General features: G+C 42.4%; 1 protein-coding gene across 6 annotated transcripts in view; it reads right to left on the reverse strand.

The window, feature by feature from the left end:
- LOC137953487 (BEACH domain-containing protein B) overlaps window positions 1-22547 on the reverse strand; it is a 113644-nt gene that overhangs the window by 66041 nt on the left and 25056 nt on the right. For all 6 annotated transcript variants that reach the window (XR_011112385.1, XR_011112384.1, XR_011112386.1 and 3 more), the window contains exons 10-13: window positions 15402-15668; window positions 1443-1764; window positions 447-914; window positions 196-354 (exon numbers count right to left, since the gene is read on the reverse strand). Coding sequence is in view for 1 of the 6 variants with exons in the window: in XM_068800910.1 (XP_068657011.1) it covers window positions 196-354; window positions 447-914; window positions 1443-1764; window positions 15402-15668 (1216 nt within the window). In the remaining 5 variants the exon portion in view is untranslated. The remainder of the gene's footprint in view (window positions 1-195; window positions 355-446; window positions 915-1442; window positions 1765-15401; window positions 15669-22547) is intronic.

The following is a 22547-nucleotide window of genomic DNA, read 5'->3' on the forward strand; positions in this document are numbered from 1 at the left end:
ATTGATTTTTTTTCCGTATTTTTTCTTTTCCTTTTTATTTGTTTGTCCTACATGATCTTCTCGCCTGCCAACCTGTTGTTTACTGTTAATTTCTTTTGTAACTTTCCTTTTGTTTAATCAAGTTTATCATTCAAAAACAAAAAACATGTATGACATATTTCAATATATATATTATATAATTTTCAGTTACCATACCATTTGATCATCTAGAAGCACATCCCTCATGCCAACCAAAAGATCAATTGCCATGGCAGTAAAACTGCATTCTCTTTCCTTTGCACGAGTAAACGTTTCAAGATATTTAGAGTACAACTGCAATTTTGCTGTTTTATCTTCCTCAGAAGACAAAGGCAGCTGCAAACAAAGATTATGAAAAGGAATAAGCGGGGTGTGGTCAATTCATCATCAGTTATATAGACACCAATGCAGTAGGTAGCATTTAGTACCTTGATTAATCCAAGAATATGGTCCAGTACTGGTTTTCTCAATTCTTCTTCCCAGAAGAGAACAAATAAGCAATCTATACATTTGGCACTGTGCATAACTGACTTTTTTGCATCATTAGCTTTTGAGAGATATTCAGTAAAAAGCTCCAAGTTGTCCTCCATGCACCTGATCCAACTTTTTGATGCAGAGTCACTAGAGCCAGCAATCTCTTGGCCTTTTGTAGCATCTGTTTCCACAGATAACTCACCCCTGGATGGAGAGCTTAAACTCCTCAATCTTTGCAACTCTATGGCTTGGATGCAAGAAACTTTGAGCACTCGAGTAGCAGTATCCAGGGTCCTGAAAGAGACAAGAGTTTGTTCACCCGAGAGTTGTAAGATTCGATGCAAGCTCTTGGCAAGGATGCTGGCAATCTCAGGGTTACAAGCTGATTGTTCAAGTGCATCCAACAGGACTGAGCATTCTGGCTGCCAATAATAATCCAAAGACATTAACCATTATCCACAAAAATAAATAAACAGGACAGTTGATTGCTAGGAATATCTTTCCAGATTATCAAAGTCATATGCATGTTTTTGAAATGAAAAAATAAAATTTGAAATGATCAAAGTCATATGCATCAAAGCAACAAAAGAGTGAGACTAAACGAAATTGAAGGCATCTTAAAGATACAACAGACAGACAATATGAAGCCAAGAGAATGTCTTCTGGCCTAATCAACTGCAAACACAAATAAATAAGATACATAATGACCATTTCTTCACAAATACTTGCTCCAATTTGAATGCAGAAGAAGCACATTTCCAATCAGGTAAATTCTATGAAGAGGAAGACAGGCCTTTATGGTATGAAAATTCCTACAAGATCTCAAACTGACAAAGCATTTGCTATCCGATATTTAAATTGGCAAATGATATCATTTAGTTTGAACATCTTGGACAAAAATTATATTTTTAAAGTTCAGGAAAAGGATTAAATAATAAGACAGGATATACCAGGTTGTGTGTATTTCCGTTCAGTGTTGCTGCAAACTCAACAAAGGAGACTACTTCCATTTGAATAATCTCAACTTCATTAGGATTTACTGGATTCTCCGACAAGATCGTGAAAATTTCATGGTTTCTAGGGACCTCTTCAACAAACGCTCTGGTTTCTTCATTAAATCCTTCTACAGCTGGCCCAAAGTAGAAAAACTTCTCTGAAAAAATTAGGTCCCATATTCCCTCTTTACGAAATACTTCCAGTAATACAGGTGATGAAACAAGAACCTTTCTGAACGTGTAAAGGATGTAATGTTGCAAAGTATTAGCCAATATCCTGCAATCAAAATCAATGGAATTGCATTTAAGTCCAAGGCAAGTCAACTAAAAGCATAATATAAGAGAATAGCAAAAAAGAGTTACCCAACAGCATTAAAAAGTGATGCATCAAGATGAGACTAGCAAAAATGTACTAAAGAATTTTTTGAAGTACATGATTTCTTTTAAGAAAATGACAAGCAATTTATTGATTGTAAAAGCTGATTACAAAGAGAAGGGCATTTAAGCCCCAAGGGGTAAAAAATCCCACTCAAAGATACATGAATATGTGAACCCAGACTTCACTAACTTATCTGCCACCATCATTAGCAGACTGAGGAATATGCTTCCAAGAAGAGACCACAGGGTGAGAGAGCAAGAATTTCATCATAAACATGTGGGAGACACCAAACAGGAGTTGTAGACCCAGAAAGCCATGATAGAACAACCTGGGGCAAACCATGGAGGGACAACTTGCCATTCCAGTTCAGCATGCAATCATGGAAAAGGATTATACCATGGAGGAGAGCTTGGAGTGCGGCCGCAGTCGAATCCGCAATTCCAAGAAGATCCGAATAGGACAGCAGGATGGAGCCCTCCCCATCTCTGATTAACCCTCCAAATCCAGCCCAACAGGTTACTGAAGGCACAACCATTGGACTTTTGTTTGACAGAGTCACGGTTAGGAAGCGTCTACTCTTCCAAGGGAATTGGCCTAGAGGGACCAGACATTTGAGCAATAAGGCACCAGTTTTCTCACTTTAGAACTCCACAGCTTCAACAAATTCAGGTCTAGTATGAATCTAGATAGATACCATATCAGATATCCGAGATTGGACATGAACTAAAGTAGAGAATTTGCAATTAAAGCGCTTGTTGTTCCTTTCAATCCAAAGCCTCCGTGGGATGTGGACAATGCACGCAAAGAGGAGGCCTTTGCCAAGGCTAGGAAGCTGGCAGCCTCAGCCCTTTTATTTTTATTTTTTTGAAATAAGGATGTATAAACCATTAAAAAAAAAAGTACAACAAACCTAGCTAGGCGGGCCTTCCTCCACAACAAGGTGTTGGAGCGAAATACCCAACTTAGTTTTTTTATTTTTATTTTTATTTTTATTTTTTTAAATGATGCTGAATTTTATTATGAGAGCTCAAACGAGTAGATTACAAGAGTGGAAGCCTTCCCAAACAATGAGAGATGGTTGGGAGGTTCCGAATTTTGCCAATTTATCAGCCAAAGAATTGGCTGATCTAGGAACGAGGTTCCAATTACAAGGAATGGATGACACAATGTCAGCAATACAATCAGTGATTGGTCAGTGGCGCCAAGGAGGGAGTTATCTTTTGAACACCAGCTGATGACAGTCTTTAAGACACCTTCAATAATCAGCTTGCCATGAAGCCGCTCTTTAAAGATTTGGAGGCCGAATAGAAGAGCACTCACTTCAGCAGTATTTGAATTAGCAATACCCACCGGCCCTGCATAGGATAGAATAGGGTCTCCACTACTGTCTCTAAAAACACCACCAGCTCCAGCCGGCCCAGGACAGCCTAAAGCAATACCATCAAAATTGAGTTTGGTGCAATCGTAAGGGGGAGGATCCCAGGTGGCCATAACCGGATTCCTACAGAGGAACAATCAAACCCCAATTTTCCCGAAGGGAGACGACCGATAGAGAAGCAAACTCTTTCCTAGAATGTAGCCAACTCGAGAAAACCCCCCTGCCTGATAAGCTATATTATCCGGGGTGCTAGCCTAGGAGTTGAATCTCCGGTTGTTTTGTTCGAGTCATATGCACCATGGGACATGCGCAAGGCATGCCAAGAGAATTATCTTGCCCAGCCTAGGACGGAATATCCACATAACCATCCCATAGGTGCCGAAAAGGTCCTAATGTAGCCCCATTTGGAGACCAATCTTCTAAAATATCTTCATCCAAACTTGTAAGAAAAATCACAGTGTAAGAGAACATGTTGGACTGTCTCATCATACACACCACAAAGGAGACAAGTGCGATCGGGGGCAGTGTAACCTTTTTTATGGAGGTTGTCAGAGGTGAGGATCTGTTCCCTAATGGCCATCCACATGAAGAATTTGATTTTACTAGGCATTGAGAGCTTCCATACCAGGTTTGCCTTGTGCTCATGCATGCTGTAATCTTGCTTTCTAATGTGAGAGTAGGCGGATACAACTGTGAATCGGCCATTAATGTTAGGCTTCCATGTCAGTTTATCAACTGCACGCTCACAAATAGTAATGCTGCTGAGTCTAGAAAGGAGAGAGCACAAAGCAGAAGTTTCCTCATCATTTAATCCCCGGCGAAACATAAGGCTCCATGAGCGATTTCTCCAAGACTTAGCCACTGAGCAAGAGAGGTCCTTCGCCACCCTAGAGAGCCCCGGGAAATCCTCGGAGAGGGGGCGGTGGCCGCACCATTCATCTGACCAAAAGAGAAGGGTCCTTCCATTGCCTATATGAAAGGAAGTTGCATCTTTGAATATTGGGAGGAACTTCTGAATTGATTTCCATATCGGGGATAAGAGGCGAGTAGCACCATCCTCCCTCCACCAGGCACCCAAAGGTTGATGATAGAACTTGACCATATCACCCCATAGGTTGTTATGCTTGATGTTGAAGTTCCAGATCCATTTGAGCAAAAGGGCATTGTTCGTCTCCTTCGTAGGTAAGATGCCTAAACCACCCCGATTGCGGGGCATGCAAATATCTTTCCAACTCACCAAATGATATCTTAAGGTGTCCTTTGATCCATTCAAGAGAAAACACCGGCAGATGGCATCAATCTTGTAGCAAAACGGAGGCCGAACAATGCAAGAAGCATAATAAATAGTTTGGCAAACCTGTCAAACAAGACTTGAGTAGAGTGAGTTGCCCTACCAAATGATTGGTGGATCTAGGAATGTGCTTCCAATTACAGTTTATAAAAGAAATTAAATTAAAAATATCAAAATACATACCCCAATGCCGCCAAGGAGGTAGGAATGACTTTGCACACCAATCCCAATGTAGCCTCAGCCCATTTGACAAAGAGAAAGGAGGTTATCAGGAAGGCAAACTCTAAGACCCAATTTTTTGAAAAAAATTCATTCAAACTCTCCAAGCGAAAGGGCATAGAATCAGCATGTGAGAAACTATCTCGTCAGCCATGCCAGATAAGTCGCGTAGTGTGTTGACACAGGGTTTGTCCCATTTTCTTAGGTTATCTACAGTGAGGGTGCGATTGAGTAGATTAACTTAGGTTTTTGGCAATTAGTTACCATCGTGGATCAATGTACCTTTCTCTTCCACTTTTGTTTTCACTTCTTCCCCTCCATGCAATATAGTTTATTGGAATGAGGATGCATTCTTAAATTTTGGTCAAAATGATATTCCAAGCATCATCTATGAGTTCATGCAATTTTGGTCTGTTATAATCTTAAAGTCGCTGAGAAGTCTCCAATTAGAGTGAGACCATCACTGATGCCTCTGTTTGACCCATCTTCATAGTTCGTGAGCCAAATAATTCAAGCCAGTATTGAAATTCTAGGCAACTTCACGAACAAGACAATAGAAAGGAAGATTTTGGATCAGAAGTTTGGTACTCTTCCAGTACTAGGATACTTTTTTTGAAATTTGTAATATGCCTTCTTACCTAAATTGTAAATGGACCCACACACCCAGATCCGCCAATCACTTGGTGGACTTCCATGCTAAAAGGAGTTCATCCCTCCAATGCCTCGTTGTGGAGGATGGCTCATCAACATTAGGTTGTCTCTCCTCTTATCTTGAATAAATTTTTACACATTCAATAAAAAAATTTAAAATTTAAAATTTTAAAAAAAAAAAAAAATCTTCTAGTACTTGCATATTTTAAGAAGCTGCTTCCTAGGAGCCTTCCCTCCAGTTTTTTTTTTTTTTTTTTTTTTGAAACAGTCCTGAGTTATATGAAAAGGCTCAAAGGACCAAAATTACAAGGAATGGGGGCCGTCCCAAACAATAAGAGATTGCTGGGAGGTTGCAAATTTAGCTAGCCTATCAGCCACGGAATTTAGCTTTCCCTCCAGTTGATTTACAAGCAATCTATATCAGCCATCAATTCTCAGATTTAACTTCATCAAGTATGGTATCTCGAACAATGAGGAATCTCAACAGCCTCTATGCGTCTTCTTTCTATTTTTCCCTTTACATGTTACAAGAACTGAAAATTTGTTTCAGCAGGTATAAGAAATGGAATATCCTTTACCGAATGATTCATTTTTCCCCTAGATTTGATAGTTATACAAAGTCTTAAAGGTAAGTGTTTTTGTTAAAGGTAAGTGTTACGGAGATTCACCGGGGAAGACAAAGGTGATAACAAAGGAGAAGAGAACGAAAGGGAGAAGAATCGTAGAGACGAAGGGCAAGGGATAACCCGGCTCTAAGGGAGCCCGTAACCTACAGCTCTGAAGGAGTCCGCAACCTAGGTTCGTCAGAGGAGAACCTTGACCCTGTTTCTGTTTCAAATTCAACTTGCCATTTCATTCCCTGATGTCCCTTAAATAGGACTCAAGATCTACGGTTCTAGAGAGAATTACAATTTTGCCCCTCTATGGCATTTAACCTGAAAATAAACTAAATGGCTACATAGCTAACTCAGTCAGAGTAATTGACTCGGCCACGGTGTCTCAGCCTGACTCTGCTCACTATTGGGTCCATAACAGTTTTGTTCATACTGAGAGCTCCGAACTGCTGCTGAAAGAGAGTTCTGATGGTTCTGATATGAAGGGAGTTATTTCGGAGCTTTCAAAAAGAATGATGTTGTTCTAGTGGGTGGGCAGTTGAAGGTTGTTCTTATGAAGTCTATTTGGTTAGGATTGCTCACATTTCCTAAGGATATTGCCGAGAAGTTCAAGCTGTCAGCAGTTACTTAAAACCACAAGTTACCTTTACCTCTCCTCCTTGGTGCCATTGGCCTGTCCTATACTCCATTTTTTATTTTTTTAAATGATCCTATACTCCATTTGCAATATTGTTTTTGTAATATCTTGTTCCTGGAATCATGTAAACCGTTAGGAAAACTCTTTTGCCGACAAACTTGCAAAAATTGGGACCTCCCTCCAATCTCTTATTGTTTGGGAAGGTCCCCCCTCTGATGTAATCTTCTAATGTAATTCTCTCTTCGCTCTAATAAAATTTCACCATCATTTCAAAAAAAATTAATTATGATTATAAAAGGCATAATTTTAAAGGTAAATTACTCAAAAACCCAGAATTGTACCTTAAGTTCTATAATAAAATAAGTAATAACAGAATAAAGCATATTTTTATAGATAAATTACTAAAATACCCTTATTTGTACCTTAAATTTTATAATAAAACAAATACCATAAATTGTATAACCAATTTAAAGGGAAGATTATGGGCCCACAATCTGAAGGATTAGTGGGTCCCACTTCACCTATGAAGACCCATACTAGATGGCTTAGTTTTTGTATGAAATGTTAGGTGGGTTCGACATGAAATGTATGGGCCCATGTTATGTCAACCCTTTATATGAGGTATATGAATGAAACGTTGTAATATTACTGAGTATATTTGTCAAATGAAGGAGGGCACTCCACAAGAAGAATTGAATCTTTGGGGGAGCCAAAGTCTTCCAAGCGATAGAGCTAGTGTGAGGTAGCTGGGGTTCCAGTCTGCCAGTGATGAGCATAAAGGCAGAGGAGAGAGAAAATTCCATTGGAATTGGGCGGATTTGGTCAATTCGGTTGCAGATTTCCACTAGGCAACGGAAAAAAGATAGGAAGAAAATAGGTATTCCATCAATAGCAACCCGAAGGAGGGTGAGTCTCCCTGCAAAAGATCGAAATCAACCCCTCCAAGTAGCCAATCGTTGTTCCAGCTTCTCATTGATTAGGTTCCAGAGTTGCTTGGTTGGTCTTAACAAAGAGGGGGAGGCCCAAATGAGAGGTGGGAAGAGTTCCAATATGACAACCAAGAAATTCAACCATACTATGGAGGGTGCTCTCTTGAATATTGAAGCCGAATAAAGATGTTTTGATACATCTGATTATCTGGCACGATGTCAGCTCAAAAAGCCCGAGAAGGGATTTCATGCGTTGTGCCTCTTCAATAGTGCCAATGCCAAACAATACGGTATCGTCCACAAATTGGAGCAAGGGGCTGTCTAGGTCAGCCTGAGAGGAGATCGGTTGGAGCCATCTAGCAGATTTAGCAGCATGAACTAACCGAGAGAGGTACTCCGCCACCAATCTGAAGAGTAAGGGAGAAAGCGAGTCCCCTTGCCGGATGCTTCTTGACCCTTTGAAGTATCCCAGCGTGGTGCCGTTGAGTAGAATTGAGTGGCTAGCGGATGAGATGCAGGTGTGAATCCAATACTGCCATTTAGGCCCAAAACCCATTTTGCGCAAAAGATCCTCGATAAGAGACCAACATACTCTATCGAAAGCTTTCTCTAAATCAAGTTTCGGGGTGAAACATGGTCTTCCTGATCGGTTGAGATGATCCATCAACTCATGAGAGACCATGGCCGAATGAAGTATATTTCTTTCCCGAATGTAGGCAGATTGGCATAGCCACTCTTAAACAGTTGGCCAAGATCCGCGCAATGATTTTGTAAGAACTGGTTATAAGGTTGATCGGTCGGGAATCCCTCGGATGCTCAGACGATTGCTTCTTAGGGATTAGAGCAATGAAGGAGGCTCCAATACTTCTATAGGATAGACCACGAGAGGAGTGAACCATCTCAAATACATCATCTCTGATAGTTGACCAGCATAGTTTAAAAAATTCTCCATTTAACCTGTCGGGTCCAAGGGCACGGTTCGAGGTGAGACCCAAGGTAGCAAGTTCAATCTCCTTTGAAGAGAATGGCCTTTCCAGCAGAGACGCCGGGCCCGTAGGAAGGGTGGAGAAATAGATACAGTGGAGACTCGGTCGGGGGCATCGCTCCTTGCAGTAAAGATCTGCAAAAAACACTCAAAAATGTGTTAGCAATGGCGTCCTTGTCACTAGTAATCTCCCCATCGACTAGGAAGGCCAGACTAAGGCTACCAACTCAAGGAAAGAGGGGTTCTTGACCCAAGCATTTTCAAAGCGAAAAGGCTTGGGGCCCCAATTGTCCGTCTAGGTGTCAATCGATATAGGCCAATGATCAAAGCATAAACAGCTAAGGATTCTTCCAGTGGTCAGGTGATGCATCTGCAGTCATTCACTATAAGCCAAAAATTGGTCGAGCTTGGAGAGAATGGGATTGTGGCATTGTTCGTTAGTCCAGATGAACACCTTTCCAGAAAGGCAAATATCATCTAGCTTGCAACTTTTGATGAAGTCAGCAAATTTCCTCATCGATGTGGAGATACACCGCGAGGGGCGAGATTTTTCGGAGCAGAAACGAGTTGTGTTAAAGTCTCCAACTAGGAGCCACCCTCCTCCCCAACGAAGAGAGATGTCGAGAAGCTCATCCCAAAACACATTCCGCTTACTAGAGCGAGATGGACCATAAACACCAGTAATAGTCCAAGAGCTACCCGAGACCCAATCACGGATGTTGAGACTGATCGAGTGAGCCCCCCCGTGCTCATCTAAGATTTCCACCAAATTTTGGTTCCACATGGCGAGTATGCGGCCAGCCGAACCATCCGCATCAATTGCTGACCATTTCATGTGGCAATTACCCCAAAGGTCACGGACAATGCGGTCAGACATAAAGGAAACATTGGATTCCTGAATAAACACAATTGAAGCCTTGCAAGAGGAGATTAAGTCTCTGACACACTTTTTTTCCTACCGAAACCAATTCCGCAAGCATTTCAGGATAAGATGATCATTTTTCAGGGCGCTTGTTGACTCCGGAATCATGGTTAACCCCTGGGGGGCGGGAAGCAGCTCCCATGATCACGGCTTTCCGCATCAGCTCATTCCAAGTGTGATCATCATACCTGTATCGTTCGGCTTACAAACCAGCAATGAAATCTTCATCTAGGACAAAGGTTCTTTGTTCAGCTTTAGGAATTGTCGGGTGAGGGAAGTTGCTCTCAGAAGTGGAGGTAGTAGCACGATGAGGATTGCGGATAACGGGAGTGCGGCCACTCGATTTGGTGTCTAACTCAGGATATGGGAAATTGGTCGGGAGATTGGTGGTTGGTTGTTGGGTTGAGGAAATGTCGTCGGAAGGGGAAGGTGTGGTGGACATTTCTGGTGCTGTGTGAGGCGGAAGATGGCAGAAATTTGGGATTGTGGGGGAAGGTCCAGGCTGCTGGTTCTTTTCAAGGGGGGAGAATGGTGGGCCTGGCAGAGTTTAGTGTTGCTCTGCCGGTTAGGTGGTAGTTGGTGATTTAATTCGGGCACCTGGTCAACCCGGAAAGCAGTGGGGTCCAGTGGGGCCTCGGGTTGAAGTGTAACATGCAGAGCATGACCAGGTGAATAAGTTGTCAAATCTTCATCAAAAAGGCTAGGTTGATGAATGCGGGTGGGGGCGAAATTTTCTGGAAGTGGATTCAAAGTATTTAACATGGGGTCAGTAGTGAGTTTCAAGCTATTTTGCCAGAGTTTAGGTGGTTCCCTTAAATTTGAATTTAAATTTCTCTTTGGTTGCTGACAGTCCCGACTCGGGTGACTTGGCATTGTTTAGTTAAAAGGTGGAGGAGCTTGGGTATTATTAACCAAAGGATAGTGTAGGGTGGAAGATTGCAGGTTTGTCAATGGAGCGTCCCCTGTCGCCAGGTAAGAGTTGCAGTCCGAGCCAAGGAAACAAACTCGAATCCAGAAGACATGGGTCTCAACAGTAATCTTGACGAGAGAGGACCGAGCTGATGAACAAAATAGGATTACTATATTGTCCATCACAAAACTTACCTGACACAATCTTCACTATGAACAGAGCTCGTCTCTTTCTAAAATTGGGGAAAATATTAATATCTTGTTGTGTTGGGCACATGGTATGGAATCTGTGGAAAGAGAGGAACAACAGAAAATTTAAACAGAAATCTCTCCCATGGAAAACTCTAAGTGACAGAATCATTGGGCAAGTATCCTCTTGGGTGCTTTTACGAAAGGAATTCCGCAATTTACAAGGGTCAAACTTGCGCGGAAACTGGCGTATTATTGCAGAAAGGTCTTCGCCGGCAAAAAATCCGAAATGGTAATATAGTTTAGACCTCCTGCAGGCCACTTCAAATTAAATTTTGATGGAAGTGAGTTAGGATGTCCAGGCCCGGCTGGATATGGTGGAGTAATACAAGATGAAAATGTGAACCTTCTTTTCTCATATGCGGGTCCACTTGGTATATCAGATTCTACAAGTGCTGAGTTACATGGGTTATACAACATGTTGAAACTTTTCAAGCAAAAACTGAAGGGAGTTCTCTTAGTTGAAGGTGATTCTAAAGTTATTATCAGCTGGTGCACGAAGCCTTCCAAACCTCCATGGCGTCATTGGGAGCTATTCGAAGATGTTTGTATTTTAACTTCTGAAATGCAGTGTAAGTGGAATCATATTCCCAGATCGGCAAATCATTTAGCCGACGCTCAAGTAAAAAAGGGTGTTTCCCTCCAACATCTTATTGTGGAGGAAAGACTTTCTAGATAGGTATTGTATTTTCTCTCTTCTCAGTAATATATTCACACATTTTCCTCAAAAAAAAATCTTGACGAGAGAGGATCCTGAGCAAGGTTGTGCAAGGATGATGAATAGGTGAGCCATGTCGAGGCGCGCCAATCGGGAGGTGTCTTCGTGTAGCAACACAAATTGCCCAAAGCATTCAGCGATCTGACGGAAAATATCAACCTGCTAGAGCTCAGCTGGGAGGCCTTGGATACAAATCCATTGGCCAAGAAGCAATTTTGGGTGGAAAAGGGTTCGGCAGGCCATTTGAATCTGAGGTGAGTTGAAGACACAGAGCCCGTCCGGCGTCAGTTTGATTGCGGAAATGAATCAATCAGTTTTGATCACTCAGAAAAGAATAATTGGGTTAGAATGTAATTTGGAGGGCATTTGTTAACCATGAGAGGGCTGGTAGGATGTCGAAGGTGGGCTGATGGATGATGATGATGATTGAGTAAGAAAGGAGCTTCGTTCTCGCATTTAGATGGTGTGGGTCTAGGTGGATGGAGAAAGGGTCAAACGACTGGATGTTGGTGATTGTTTCTGGGGGGAGGGGGGGAGGGGCTTGAGGTGGAGGAGGTGGGATGTGTAATCTGGAAGCAGGCGGGAATAAGTTAGGTTGAGGCTTTTCGGGTCTTTTCCCCCCAACAATACCTGAAATTCGAGAAATCCAAGATTTGAATTGGTCCCACCCGAAACCAGAATTAGAAAAATTTCGGGATGTATATTCGTCCCATGATTTGTTTGCCACAGCATTGGGTAATCTTGCATTCCTGATTGCCTATGGAGAGGAGGAAGACGAAGTTTCCTGTCCAGAGATCCTTAGATGTCCTTGATGAGTCAGGCAACTGGATGACAACATCGAACTTGGTGATAAATGGAATGGAAATGAAAGACCGTTTGCTATTTGTCAAATAGAATAAATGAACCATTTGTCCGGTTCAATCGGGAACCTCCCGGAAAGAGAACATTGTGTTGTCGACCCGAAAGGTAGCCATCAAGTTCACAATTACAGAGGAATCCAAAGCTCGTCGTCTGGTTGCCCTACTCCAATTGGCCATTTGCCAGCCAGCATCATCGTCCTCGACAATGGGAATAGCAGTTTTCCCCGGTGAGAGGTCCTTCAATCCATAACCATCATTGGGGGCCGTTTAAGGTCCTTCGAAATGACCGCACGGCGATTGGCGTTGGATTGTCACACTTCGCCGTCAGGTCACCGTCCTCCTCAGTCCCTTGGTAGTCGTCGTGCCACATCCCATCAATCTTATCCTTTCCTCAAGTTTTTTTTCGCACCTCGCCTCCTTGCGCATCATTCCCCTCAGTCATTGCCATCTTATCCCTTTCTATGAGGAAATCCTCCACTTAAGTCTCTCTTTAGAGATAGCAGATTGGATAACCAGATTGTTCAATTCACTGATGACACTATCATCTTTGGCCTTTTTAAGGCGTGCAACACGAGGACTTCCCACATGTGCCTTGGCTATTGGGTGGAGATTTCTAAGCCATCCAATATTGACACGAGAAAAGTCCAAGAACAACCTCTTTGTCCAATTCAATGAGAATTTTAGTGCTTTCATGGATGATTGCAGCTTCAGTGACATCTCTACTTCAAGGGGTTACTTCACTTGGAAAAACAACCAAAAACCCTTGTCCTCTCCAAATGGGACTGATTTTTAGCCAACCCTAAATGGTTTCCAATCTTTCCCAACACAGGTAGAATCCTCCCCACAACAACTTCAGACCACTTTCCCCTCCTTGAAAAGCATCATATGGAGGCCCCACCCACTTCAAGTTTGAAGTTGATTGGCAGTCTGACCACAGTTTATTGCAACTTGTCAATATGGAATGGGCCTCCCTCCCTCACTGTGGAAAGCCCACTAGTGCCTTCTTACTTGAGCTCAAACTCCAGAAATTGAAGCTAAAAGTCTGATCTTCCATGAGATATGGAAAATATAAATGAAGAGCTCAGAAATTCATTCAATCAACCTCGAAGAGAAGAACGATCAGCCTTGCAATGCCCTTATAGATGGAAGAGATGAACTTACGGAGGAGCTAGAAAGGCTCGCACTCTACGATTGTATCATGTTAGGAGGAGCCCACTACTAGAGATGGGCAGGACACCCCTTAGCTAATACATCAGATTCATTATATGCCGCATAAAGTATGTTTTTTTAATGAAAAAAAATTAAATGAGCCACATAAAGCATGTGAATGAACTGTTACACTATAAAGTCCTGAAATTCATCATATATGTAGGGAAGATTCAATAACTAGTGGTCCAGAGAATTTTCATGTGCAAAGCTTGAGGCGTAGAAGTATAGTTTTGAACTCAGCTTCGGCTGAGTCACTAACCAGAAGAGACTGAAAAGCAAGAACAATGGAACCGGAGTGGTCCCAAACTATGCCCCCAATGCCGGATCTGCCCAAATTACGTTTAACTGCCGTTAAAGTTTAGTTTTAGGAAACTTTAACGGCAGTTAAAAGTAATTTGGGCATCAGAGCTCTCGGGTCTCTTACACGGGCTCAAAATCTTCTTTAGCAACTTTTCTGGTCCCCTTTGTATTGAAGGCGACTCAAAAGTGGTCATCAACTGGTGTGCAAACCACGGCCATCCCCCATGGCGTCACTGGGATATGTTCAAAGAGATATGTAGTTTATTTTCTCCTTTAAACTGTAAGTGGAGTCACATTCCACGATTTGCTAATCACTTGGCAGATTCCCAGGCCAAGGCAAGCATCTCTCTCCCACTTTGTTGTGGAGTCAGGCCCCCGACATTAGGTTTGTAATCTTCTTCTTTGTTGTCAAATATATGCACCATTTATCAAAAAAAAAAGTTTAGCTTTAGGAAGTTAAGAAGGAGTGGAAGGCGTGGAGAATGCTGAGATTGCACTTGAGGCAAAGATATATGACTCTCTCCTCTAAAGAGAGAAATCATCATGTCTTAGATCCTCTCAGCCCTCCAAAACAAATATCTGCCCCATGAGTCAAGCTAACATCAATGAAATGAAGGTGAGTTGTTTCAAGATTAGAGGCAGAAGTACCTTAACCTTTTCTGTGACTAACCATTGTAGATTCTCTACAGACTGAGTTAGAGACGGTTCATCTGCAAGGTTCAAAGCATTTCAAAAGTGTGGACTCCCCTGGCAGAACACCAATTCTACTTTAAAAGCCAATAGGTCTTTCACCTCCCATTTTTTCATGATAACTAATTCATTCATAAATTTAGATTTCCTTGCAAAGTTTTACAAAGACAATATGGTGCTAAAAACCTAGGCTACCTCTACCTGGCCTCCCTCCCTCCTTTGATAGCTGCTGAGCTCAAGAGAATTCACTCAAGAAAAGATTTATGGTCATTTCCTCTGTTCCTTCAGAGAAAATACCAGGGTTGATGGCTTTATTGCTAAGTTTTTCAAAAGAGTTCTAAAGAGACATCTTTGATCAGTTCGAGGATTTTTCCACAATAGCATAATTTGTAACATGGTTGGTCCTTTCATTACTCGTTCTGAAAATGATGGAACAGATACAACAGATGATTTCCACCCCATTTGCCTTATTCTTAGCTCTAATAAATTAATTGAAAAGGTCCAGCCCTTCTAGGCTATGTCATACTCCTAATGTGATCACAAAAATCAAAGTGCTTCCCTCAAAGGTATATAAATTCTTTTAAAAAAAAATGATGCCGATTTTTATTAAGACAAAAGAGCAATTTACGAAGAAGGGAAAGGTATATAAATCCTTGATGTAGACTTTTGGCCAATGAGCTCCATCATTTATTTTACTAGTGAGGGCATCTCAGTTTCATTCTCAAGTTGGACATGGAAAAGCATTGGATAGAGTTAGTTGCTCTTTTCTTGACCCTGTCTTTCTTAAGATGGGTTTCAAAGATCATTGGAGGAAGTGATTCAAGTATCAAATCTCCACCACCACCTGCCCTTTTGAGTAATGATTCTGCCCATGTTTACTTTGGTTTGTGTTCTTCATTCTCTTCTACTAAATCATCTCAACACTCAGTGAAAAGAAAAGTACATATTAAAACTAACTACAGTTTAAAACTCACCTCAAATGACTTGGAAGTTCATTCTGACTAGAGCAAGCCTTTATGCATGGGAACACAACAAGAAGGACTTTCATGATCCATTTTATGCAAAGCTCCCAATACACAAATGAGACTGGACGAACAGTTCGACCAACTGATGCTTGGACACAGTGAAATTCAATATCTTCAGGAGCAAGAAGAAAAGAACAAAGTACTCTGCTCAATTTCACAACATACTCATTCCAGTTTCGCAAATAACCATTACAAGCTTGATGAGAAACAGATGGTCTGCATAAAGAAGATGTGCCACCTGATTAGATGGGAACTTATTTTTCAGTAATGACATTAGACAAGGGTATAGAAAGGAGAAACAAAATAAGTTCTAACAGTACCATTTTATAACACTTTTTTAAAACATTTAGTAACTATGAAATAGAAAAAGACTAACTCTTATCCATAGTACTATTATTTTATAACTAGTTGTTCAGCACATTAAACCAAAAGTTATATAGCAAACCCTAAGTACTAAAGGTATCATTAACAATGTTATGAAACTGTAGGGCTAATAAGGGCATAAAGAGGATAATGAGGGCATTCATTTACTTGTTAGAGGTTGGGAAAGTCTTTTCAAATAGTAGCTTGGGCACATCCTTAAGTGCCCTCTTGAAAAAGAGTTCCCTATCCTCTAACAATTAAAGAATGCCCGTATCTTTTTTACACCCTTATTCACAAAAAGTACCCCTACAGTTTTGTAACAAACAACAAGAACACAATCAGTAAATTCACAACATTACCAACAATGACTTAATTTTAATCATACGTTAATCACAGTACCAAAACAATGTATATTTTATTTTTGTAAAATTCTTTAAGTGAGGATCAACAACTTGTTTTTTTTTTCTAAATGGTTCTTAAAGTACAAAACTCTCAAACTGAGTAAGTACTTTGCAACTCTAATTAGATGGTTAACTGTTTTTCATATGAATCTATTCAGTTGAGAAGGAAATCTATCCTGCTTAGCGCCAATGATCTAGTTTCTATGAAATTCAGGATTTGTCTTCTGATCAACAACTTGTTTTTTTTTTCTAAATGGTTCTTAAAGTACAAAACTCTCAAACTGAGTAAGTACTTTGCAACTCTAATTAGATAGTTAACTGTTTTTCATATGAATCTATTCAGTTGAGAAGGAAATCCATCCTGCTTAGCGCCAATGATCTAGTTTCTATGAAATTCAGGATTTGTCTTCTGATATAGTCCATTTTTAGTCCCATGTGTCTTGCTCTGCTAATGGGTTGGCTGGTTCATTAGCTAAAGAGGGGGTTTCCCTCCAAGTTCTCATCGTAAAGGATCCCCCTCATTGATGCATTTTGTTGTCTTGGGGCTTTGTTAATGAAACGTGCCTTTCTCAATAAAAAAAAATGAAATTCATCTAATTCAAAATAAAATCTTAAAGGTCCCTCCTGGACCACTGTACGGCGCAGAAACCAGAGGCACCGGCATCCCAGAGGTGATGTGATGCCTCTGGCCACCCCTCTCCTCTTCTCCTATGGCCCCACCTTGACGTCAGTAGCTCGGGTGACATTCCGTGACCCCCCCTGCATGCGCATCACCATGAAGACTGGCGTGCGCTGTGCCTTCGTCACAGTCACCATCGTTGCTGGGCCCTCTTTCCTCACAGTGCTCTCTGCAGCAACTTGTTGGAATTATGGTTTCAAATATATTGTTTATAAAATAAAATTACCATGATTCATATGGCGTGGGGCCCACTTCTAGATGCTTTGTCATTGGATGTTCAGTACAGGGAATAATGGCTAGCACATCCCCCTGTAGAGGTAGATTAAATGGGTGCATTGACTTAGTCGACACATCCCTTGGGAATAAGGAGATGTGTCTCTCTTAAGGGGATGTATCTCTCCTGAGAGGATGTATCTCTTCTACGAGGATATATCCTTATGAATAGTCATAAGTGTCACACCCTTTGAAAATCTATAAATTCCTCCATGGTCTTACAAGTGAGGCTAAGGCTATTTGCACACCCAGTCTGGCTGAACAGGAGCAAGCTTATCACTTGTAAACGAATTATAAAAGATTATCTTGTGCACTTCAAGTTCTGTTTATATTCTTCAAGATGAAAGGTACGCTCTCTTTATTCTTCTTATTTCAATTCTATGATATATGTATGGTTTTCATGATAATGGAATTATGGAGGATTTAATATCTATTTTCTATGATGTTTATATTATTATTAGACATCAAGTCTAACACAATTGTGGAAGACTCCAGCACCTCACCTCGGACCAGGGAGCACTGGTCAGGCCCCTGGAGATTCTGTTTTGGCATGGTTCGACGAGGTGGACACGCAAAATGATGCATTTCACAGCACAGAGAACTCACGACGATGGGCTGCATAACCATTCCTGAAGCCACCAACTCCGGCTTCGATTGGACACCAACTCCACAATTATTACCCCACCCATTGCTCAAATAGACCCCCCCTTCCCCGAACCTCACCCTCCAAATCCCACTTCCTATCCCACTTCCACTCCCCTGTCCTACAACAAGTCTTCCTCATCTGTGACCAGTCAGCCTAGATGGCCCCCTCCCCCTCCTACGGGTTCTCCGCCTCCAATGGCCACCTATCAGTGCCGATGCCACCCTGCTGCCCGTGCCCACTTTCCCCCTCCCGAGGCATCCAGCTGCCCTCCCCACCAGTCGGGCGATATGGTCCTTAGAGATTCTTGCATTCCTCTGCCAATAGATGGAAACCGGCAATTTTACTTGGCTCTACAAACTGAACGAGACCAGTTCGATGAAGAAACTTGGAATCGTATCTCCAAACTTGCTAGAAGAATGGGCGTGACTTACAGCGATAACCCCTCAGGAGGCAAGAATGCCTCAGGAGTAAGCAAAAAAAGGAATAAATGATTGTAATCTCTTGGAATGTAAGAGGAGTTGGTTCCTCCCGAATGTGAGCCACTGTTCGGAATCTCCTATCGAGGAGTCATCCTTCTATTGTGATCCTCCAAGAATCCAAATGTCAAACTCCTTCGGATGCTTTTGTTCATAATCTTTGGGGTTGTAATAACTTGGAATGGTTTGTGATTAATGCAAATGGATCCTCCGGAGGTCTTCTCCTGCTTTGGAACTCGTTTGTGGTTGAGGTGTTAGATCATTTGATTGGTTCCTACTCTATAGGAATCAAGCTGTGTGACAGATGCACTGGTTTCTCTTGGGGTATGGTTGGCGTTTATGGTCCCACCTGATATCGGAAGCGTCGCTCCTTTTGGGTTGAGCTTACCGATCTTCTGACCCAACCCACTAGCCCATTCCATGGCTTCTTACCGGAGATTTCAATATCATTCGCTTCTGAAATGAGAAGTCCTCCCCCTGCTCCCAGAATTTCCACCACCATGAGGAAGTTCGCAGATTTTATTGGCAACTTCAATTTGGAAGAGATTTGCCTCTCTGGCAAGACGTTCACGTGGTCTAATGGGCAGAGGCATCCTATCCAAGATTGATCGCTTCCTTTCCACCAATGATTGGCTCCAGCTCTACGGGAACACTTGCGATTCTGTTTTGAGCCGTGCTGGCTCTAACCATTGGCCCATTCAGATCGACACCAAACTTGACAAACAGGCCTCTGCTCCGTTCAGATTTGATAACTCTTGGCTGGGTGACAAGCTTGTTGATTTTCTGGACTCCATGGATTACCTCATGGAGAAAAAGAGAAAGACACCCATTGGGAGAAAACAAGAGGAAGAAAAGGTTATGGACTTGAATTTCTAACCCTTCCCCTCAAGCTCAATTTATAGATTAATCAAACTATTATATTACAATAATACCCCTGAACTTAGGGTTTAGGGTTTAGGCTTTTAACCCTGGAACTTTAACCTAATTACATTAATGTTATCTCTATGAGATGACTATTTATTTACCATCCTACCATCATTGTATGTGGGCCTATAGGCCTTCTCTTTGATCTATGGGCCTTGAGCCCGTCTTCTATATCTCTTGGATGTATATGTCTTCCTTGGTCTTATGGGTTTGAGCTCATCTTCCAACGCACTTGGATATGTGGGTCTTCCTTGGTTGTGTGGGCTTGGGCCCTATCTTCCAACAAAGCTCTTTACTGATAGCGTCACATCCTAGTGGGGAACCTTTGGAGATCCCAACTATGATGGTTGGTCCCTCACGTGCAAGCTGAAGCGTCTTAAAGAAAAACTCAAGTCTTGGTCCTCGGAGTGTAGCCTCAATGCCACCTCTTACAAGTCCTCTCGACAGTCTCAGATTGCCACCCTTGATGTGATTGAGGAGCAAAGGGGCCTTACCTATTCGGAATTCTCCAGTCGAATCTCCCTGCAATGCAATTTATAGAGTCTTTCTTCACACCGAAAGGATTCAATAGAAGCAAAAGGCCCACTTCAAGTGGTTGGCTGAGGGCGATGCCCACACAAAGTTCTTTCATGCAATCGCGTCGGCCCGTCGTAGAACTAACCAGGTTCCTTCCTTGTCTATCAACAATGAAGTAACCTCGGATAGGACCTCTATTTTTTTTTTAAATAATACTAAATTTTATTAAGAGAAAGCTCAAAGACCTCTATTACTAACGCTCTTTTCAATTTTTTTGTAGATCTTTATAGAGAAGAGCGCCACCATCACCCCGCTTGACTAGGCTCCATTTCTCTTCGATTTCTCCCACCTTAGCGGCCTTCATTGAGCTTCCCTTCTTGGATTTGGAGATGCGGTATTATGTCTCCCTCAAGATAAGGCCCCGGGGCCTGACGGGTACAACGAGGAATTTTACAGAATCTGCTCGCCTACCTTTAGATCGGACATTATTTTCATGGTTTGTAGTTTTTATATTCGTGGAATCACCTTCAAGAGTGTTGGTGCCTCTCTTATTGCCTTGGTACCTAAGAAAGTTAGCCTTGAGCATCCTCATGACTTAGCCTAATCAGCCTTGTCTCAAGTCCATACAAAATCATTGCTCGTATCCTGGCTCGTCGTCTCAAAGTTATTCTTCCCACCATCATCCACAGGGGTCAGAGTGCATTCATTAGAGGTCGGGACATCCTCAATTCAGCTATGGCTGCTCACGAGATTATCGACCACTTTGTCAAACTAGGCCTACCGAGGTTTGTCCTCAAGCTCAATCTCGAGAAGGCCTTTCACCAAGTGAGTTGGTCACTTATGGACGACATTATGCAACGCATGGGCTTCGGAGACAAATGGAGATTTTGGATTCGCAGTTGCATCTCCTCGGCTTCTTACCCTCTACTCTTGAATGGCACGGTCTGCGGTTTCTTCCAGGGTTCTCGTGGCATTCTTCAAGGATCTATCATCTATGTTCTACTCTGCTCGTAGTATCGATTGGTTCAAGGTCGTTTCTGACCAAAGTTGCTTTGACATTCCCTTGCTCCAGTTTTCGAATGACACTATCTATTTCGGTGTTGGCACGCTTGATCAGATCCACAACATTAAGGTTGTCCTTCGCCTATTTGAGATCACATCAAGTCAGAAGGTTAACTGGGGGAAGACAACCATCATGGGCTATTATATTGAGCCTTCCCTTCTTCAGCACATGGCAAACACTCTGGATTGCTCGGTTGCAGTTACCCCTTCTTACTACTTGGGTCTTCCTCTTACTGACTATCGGCCCAGGATGGGATTATGGGCCCCAGTCATTGAGTGGCGACTGTCCACTTGGAAAGGTAGGATGCTATCTAAGGCGGGCAAATTGACTCACCTCAATTCGTGCCTTGCGGGTATCCCAAACTATTTTCTCTCTTTCCAGCCATGCCCCACCTCCATCAGTCGACACATTGACATGATCAAGAGATGCTTCCTATGGCGTGGCTCTAGCACCGAGTTCCGTTACCACCTTGTCAATTGGGATGATGCTTGTATGCCGAAGTCTTTGGGCAGTCTTGGGATCAGACGCACCAAGGAAATGGATCAAGCCTTGCTCTTTAAATGGTTCAGCTCCACTGCCCCTCGAGAGCCTCCTGGAAGCCTATGGTGGCCTCTAAGCTTCAGCATCTTGGTGATAGATGGATAACCGATGGCAGCAGACGCCACCTCTCTCCTATCTATAAGCCCATGTTTCATCTGTTTGCCACATTTCGTGATGCTATTAGGTTCTTCCTTGGGAATGGCTCTAGCCTTTGTTTTTTGGACGGAATGGTGGTCGGGCAATGGTACTCCTGCCTCTTCCCACCTAGTTCTCTTTCAGATCACCTCTTGTCGTGACCTCTCGGTCTTTGATGCGTGGAGGAACGGCTCATGGGATCTCCTTCTGAGGCGAGGCCTTACTGATGTGGAGACCATATCTGCGATATGATTAATGGTCTTGACAGTGTTAGGATTCGACCCCTGGCGACTGACCAGCTGATCTGGTTCCCTGATGACAGCGGACGCTTCTCTGTCTCCTCGGCCTATCATCACCTTATGGGTTAGATACAGCCTCCTACCCCTCACCAGGCTGCTTTTGCTTGGAGGCTCTTGGCTCCTCCAAAGGTGAATTTTTTCCTCTGGAGTACCTGCCTCAACAGGATTCTCACTGCTGACAATCTTATCAGACGTGGAAACACTACTCCTAACCCTATTTGTTCCCTTTGTGGGGTGGAAGCCAAGACCATCAATCACCTTCTCCTCCACTGTGCTTTTTCCTGGAAAGTCTAGACCTCTATGATTGACAACATGGGCCTCAGTTTCTGCACCCCCCTGACTTGAGCACCATGTGTGGTTTCTCATCTAGCACTCGCCTCCCTAACCTCGATAAGCTTTTGTTAGCTGCTTGCGTTGCTTACATTCCATGATGCCTTTGGACTGAAAAGAATTCCAGATTGTGGAGGGTGACACCACAGTCGTCATTGGCTGGTGCTCCACTACTCCCCATGGCGTCACCGGCAATTTTTTCTTGATACTATGGATATCGTTTCCACTACCTCTTGTACTTGGTCCCATGTTCTTAGATCAGCCAATTCGGCTGCTAATTTATGTGCCAAATTGGGTCCCTCCCTGTTATCTCTTGCTGTTAAGGGAGACCTCCCATGATGTACTTTTTTGCTTTCCTTCATAATAAAATCATCATCATTTCAAAAAAAAAAAAAATTAATCTTAACTACCTACAAGTTAGAGTTAATTTTTTTATTTTTTTTAAATGAT

The sequence above is a fragment of the Aristolochia californica genome, unplaced genomic scaffold (assembly GCF_029961685.1).
Source record: "Aristolochia californica isolate CCGP_79_NKW_82.1479 unplaced genomic scaffold, dmAriCali1.0.hap1 SCAF_16, whole genome shotgun sequence".
Taxonomy (NCBI): Eukaryota; Viridiplantae; Streptophyta; class Magnoliopsida; order Piperales; family Aristolochiaceae; genus Aristolochia; species Aristolochia californica.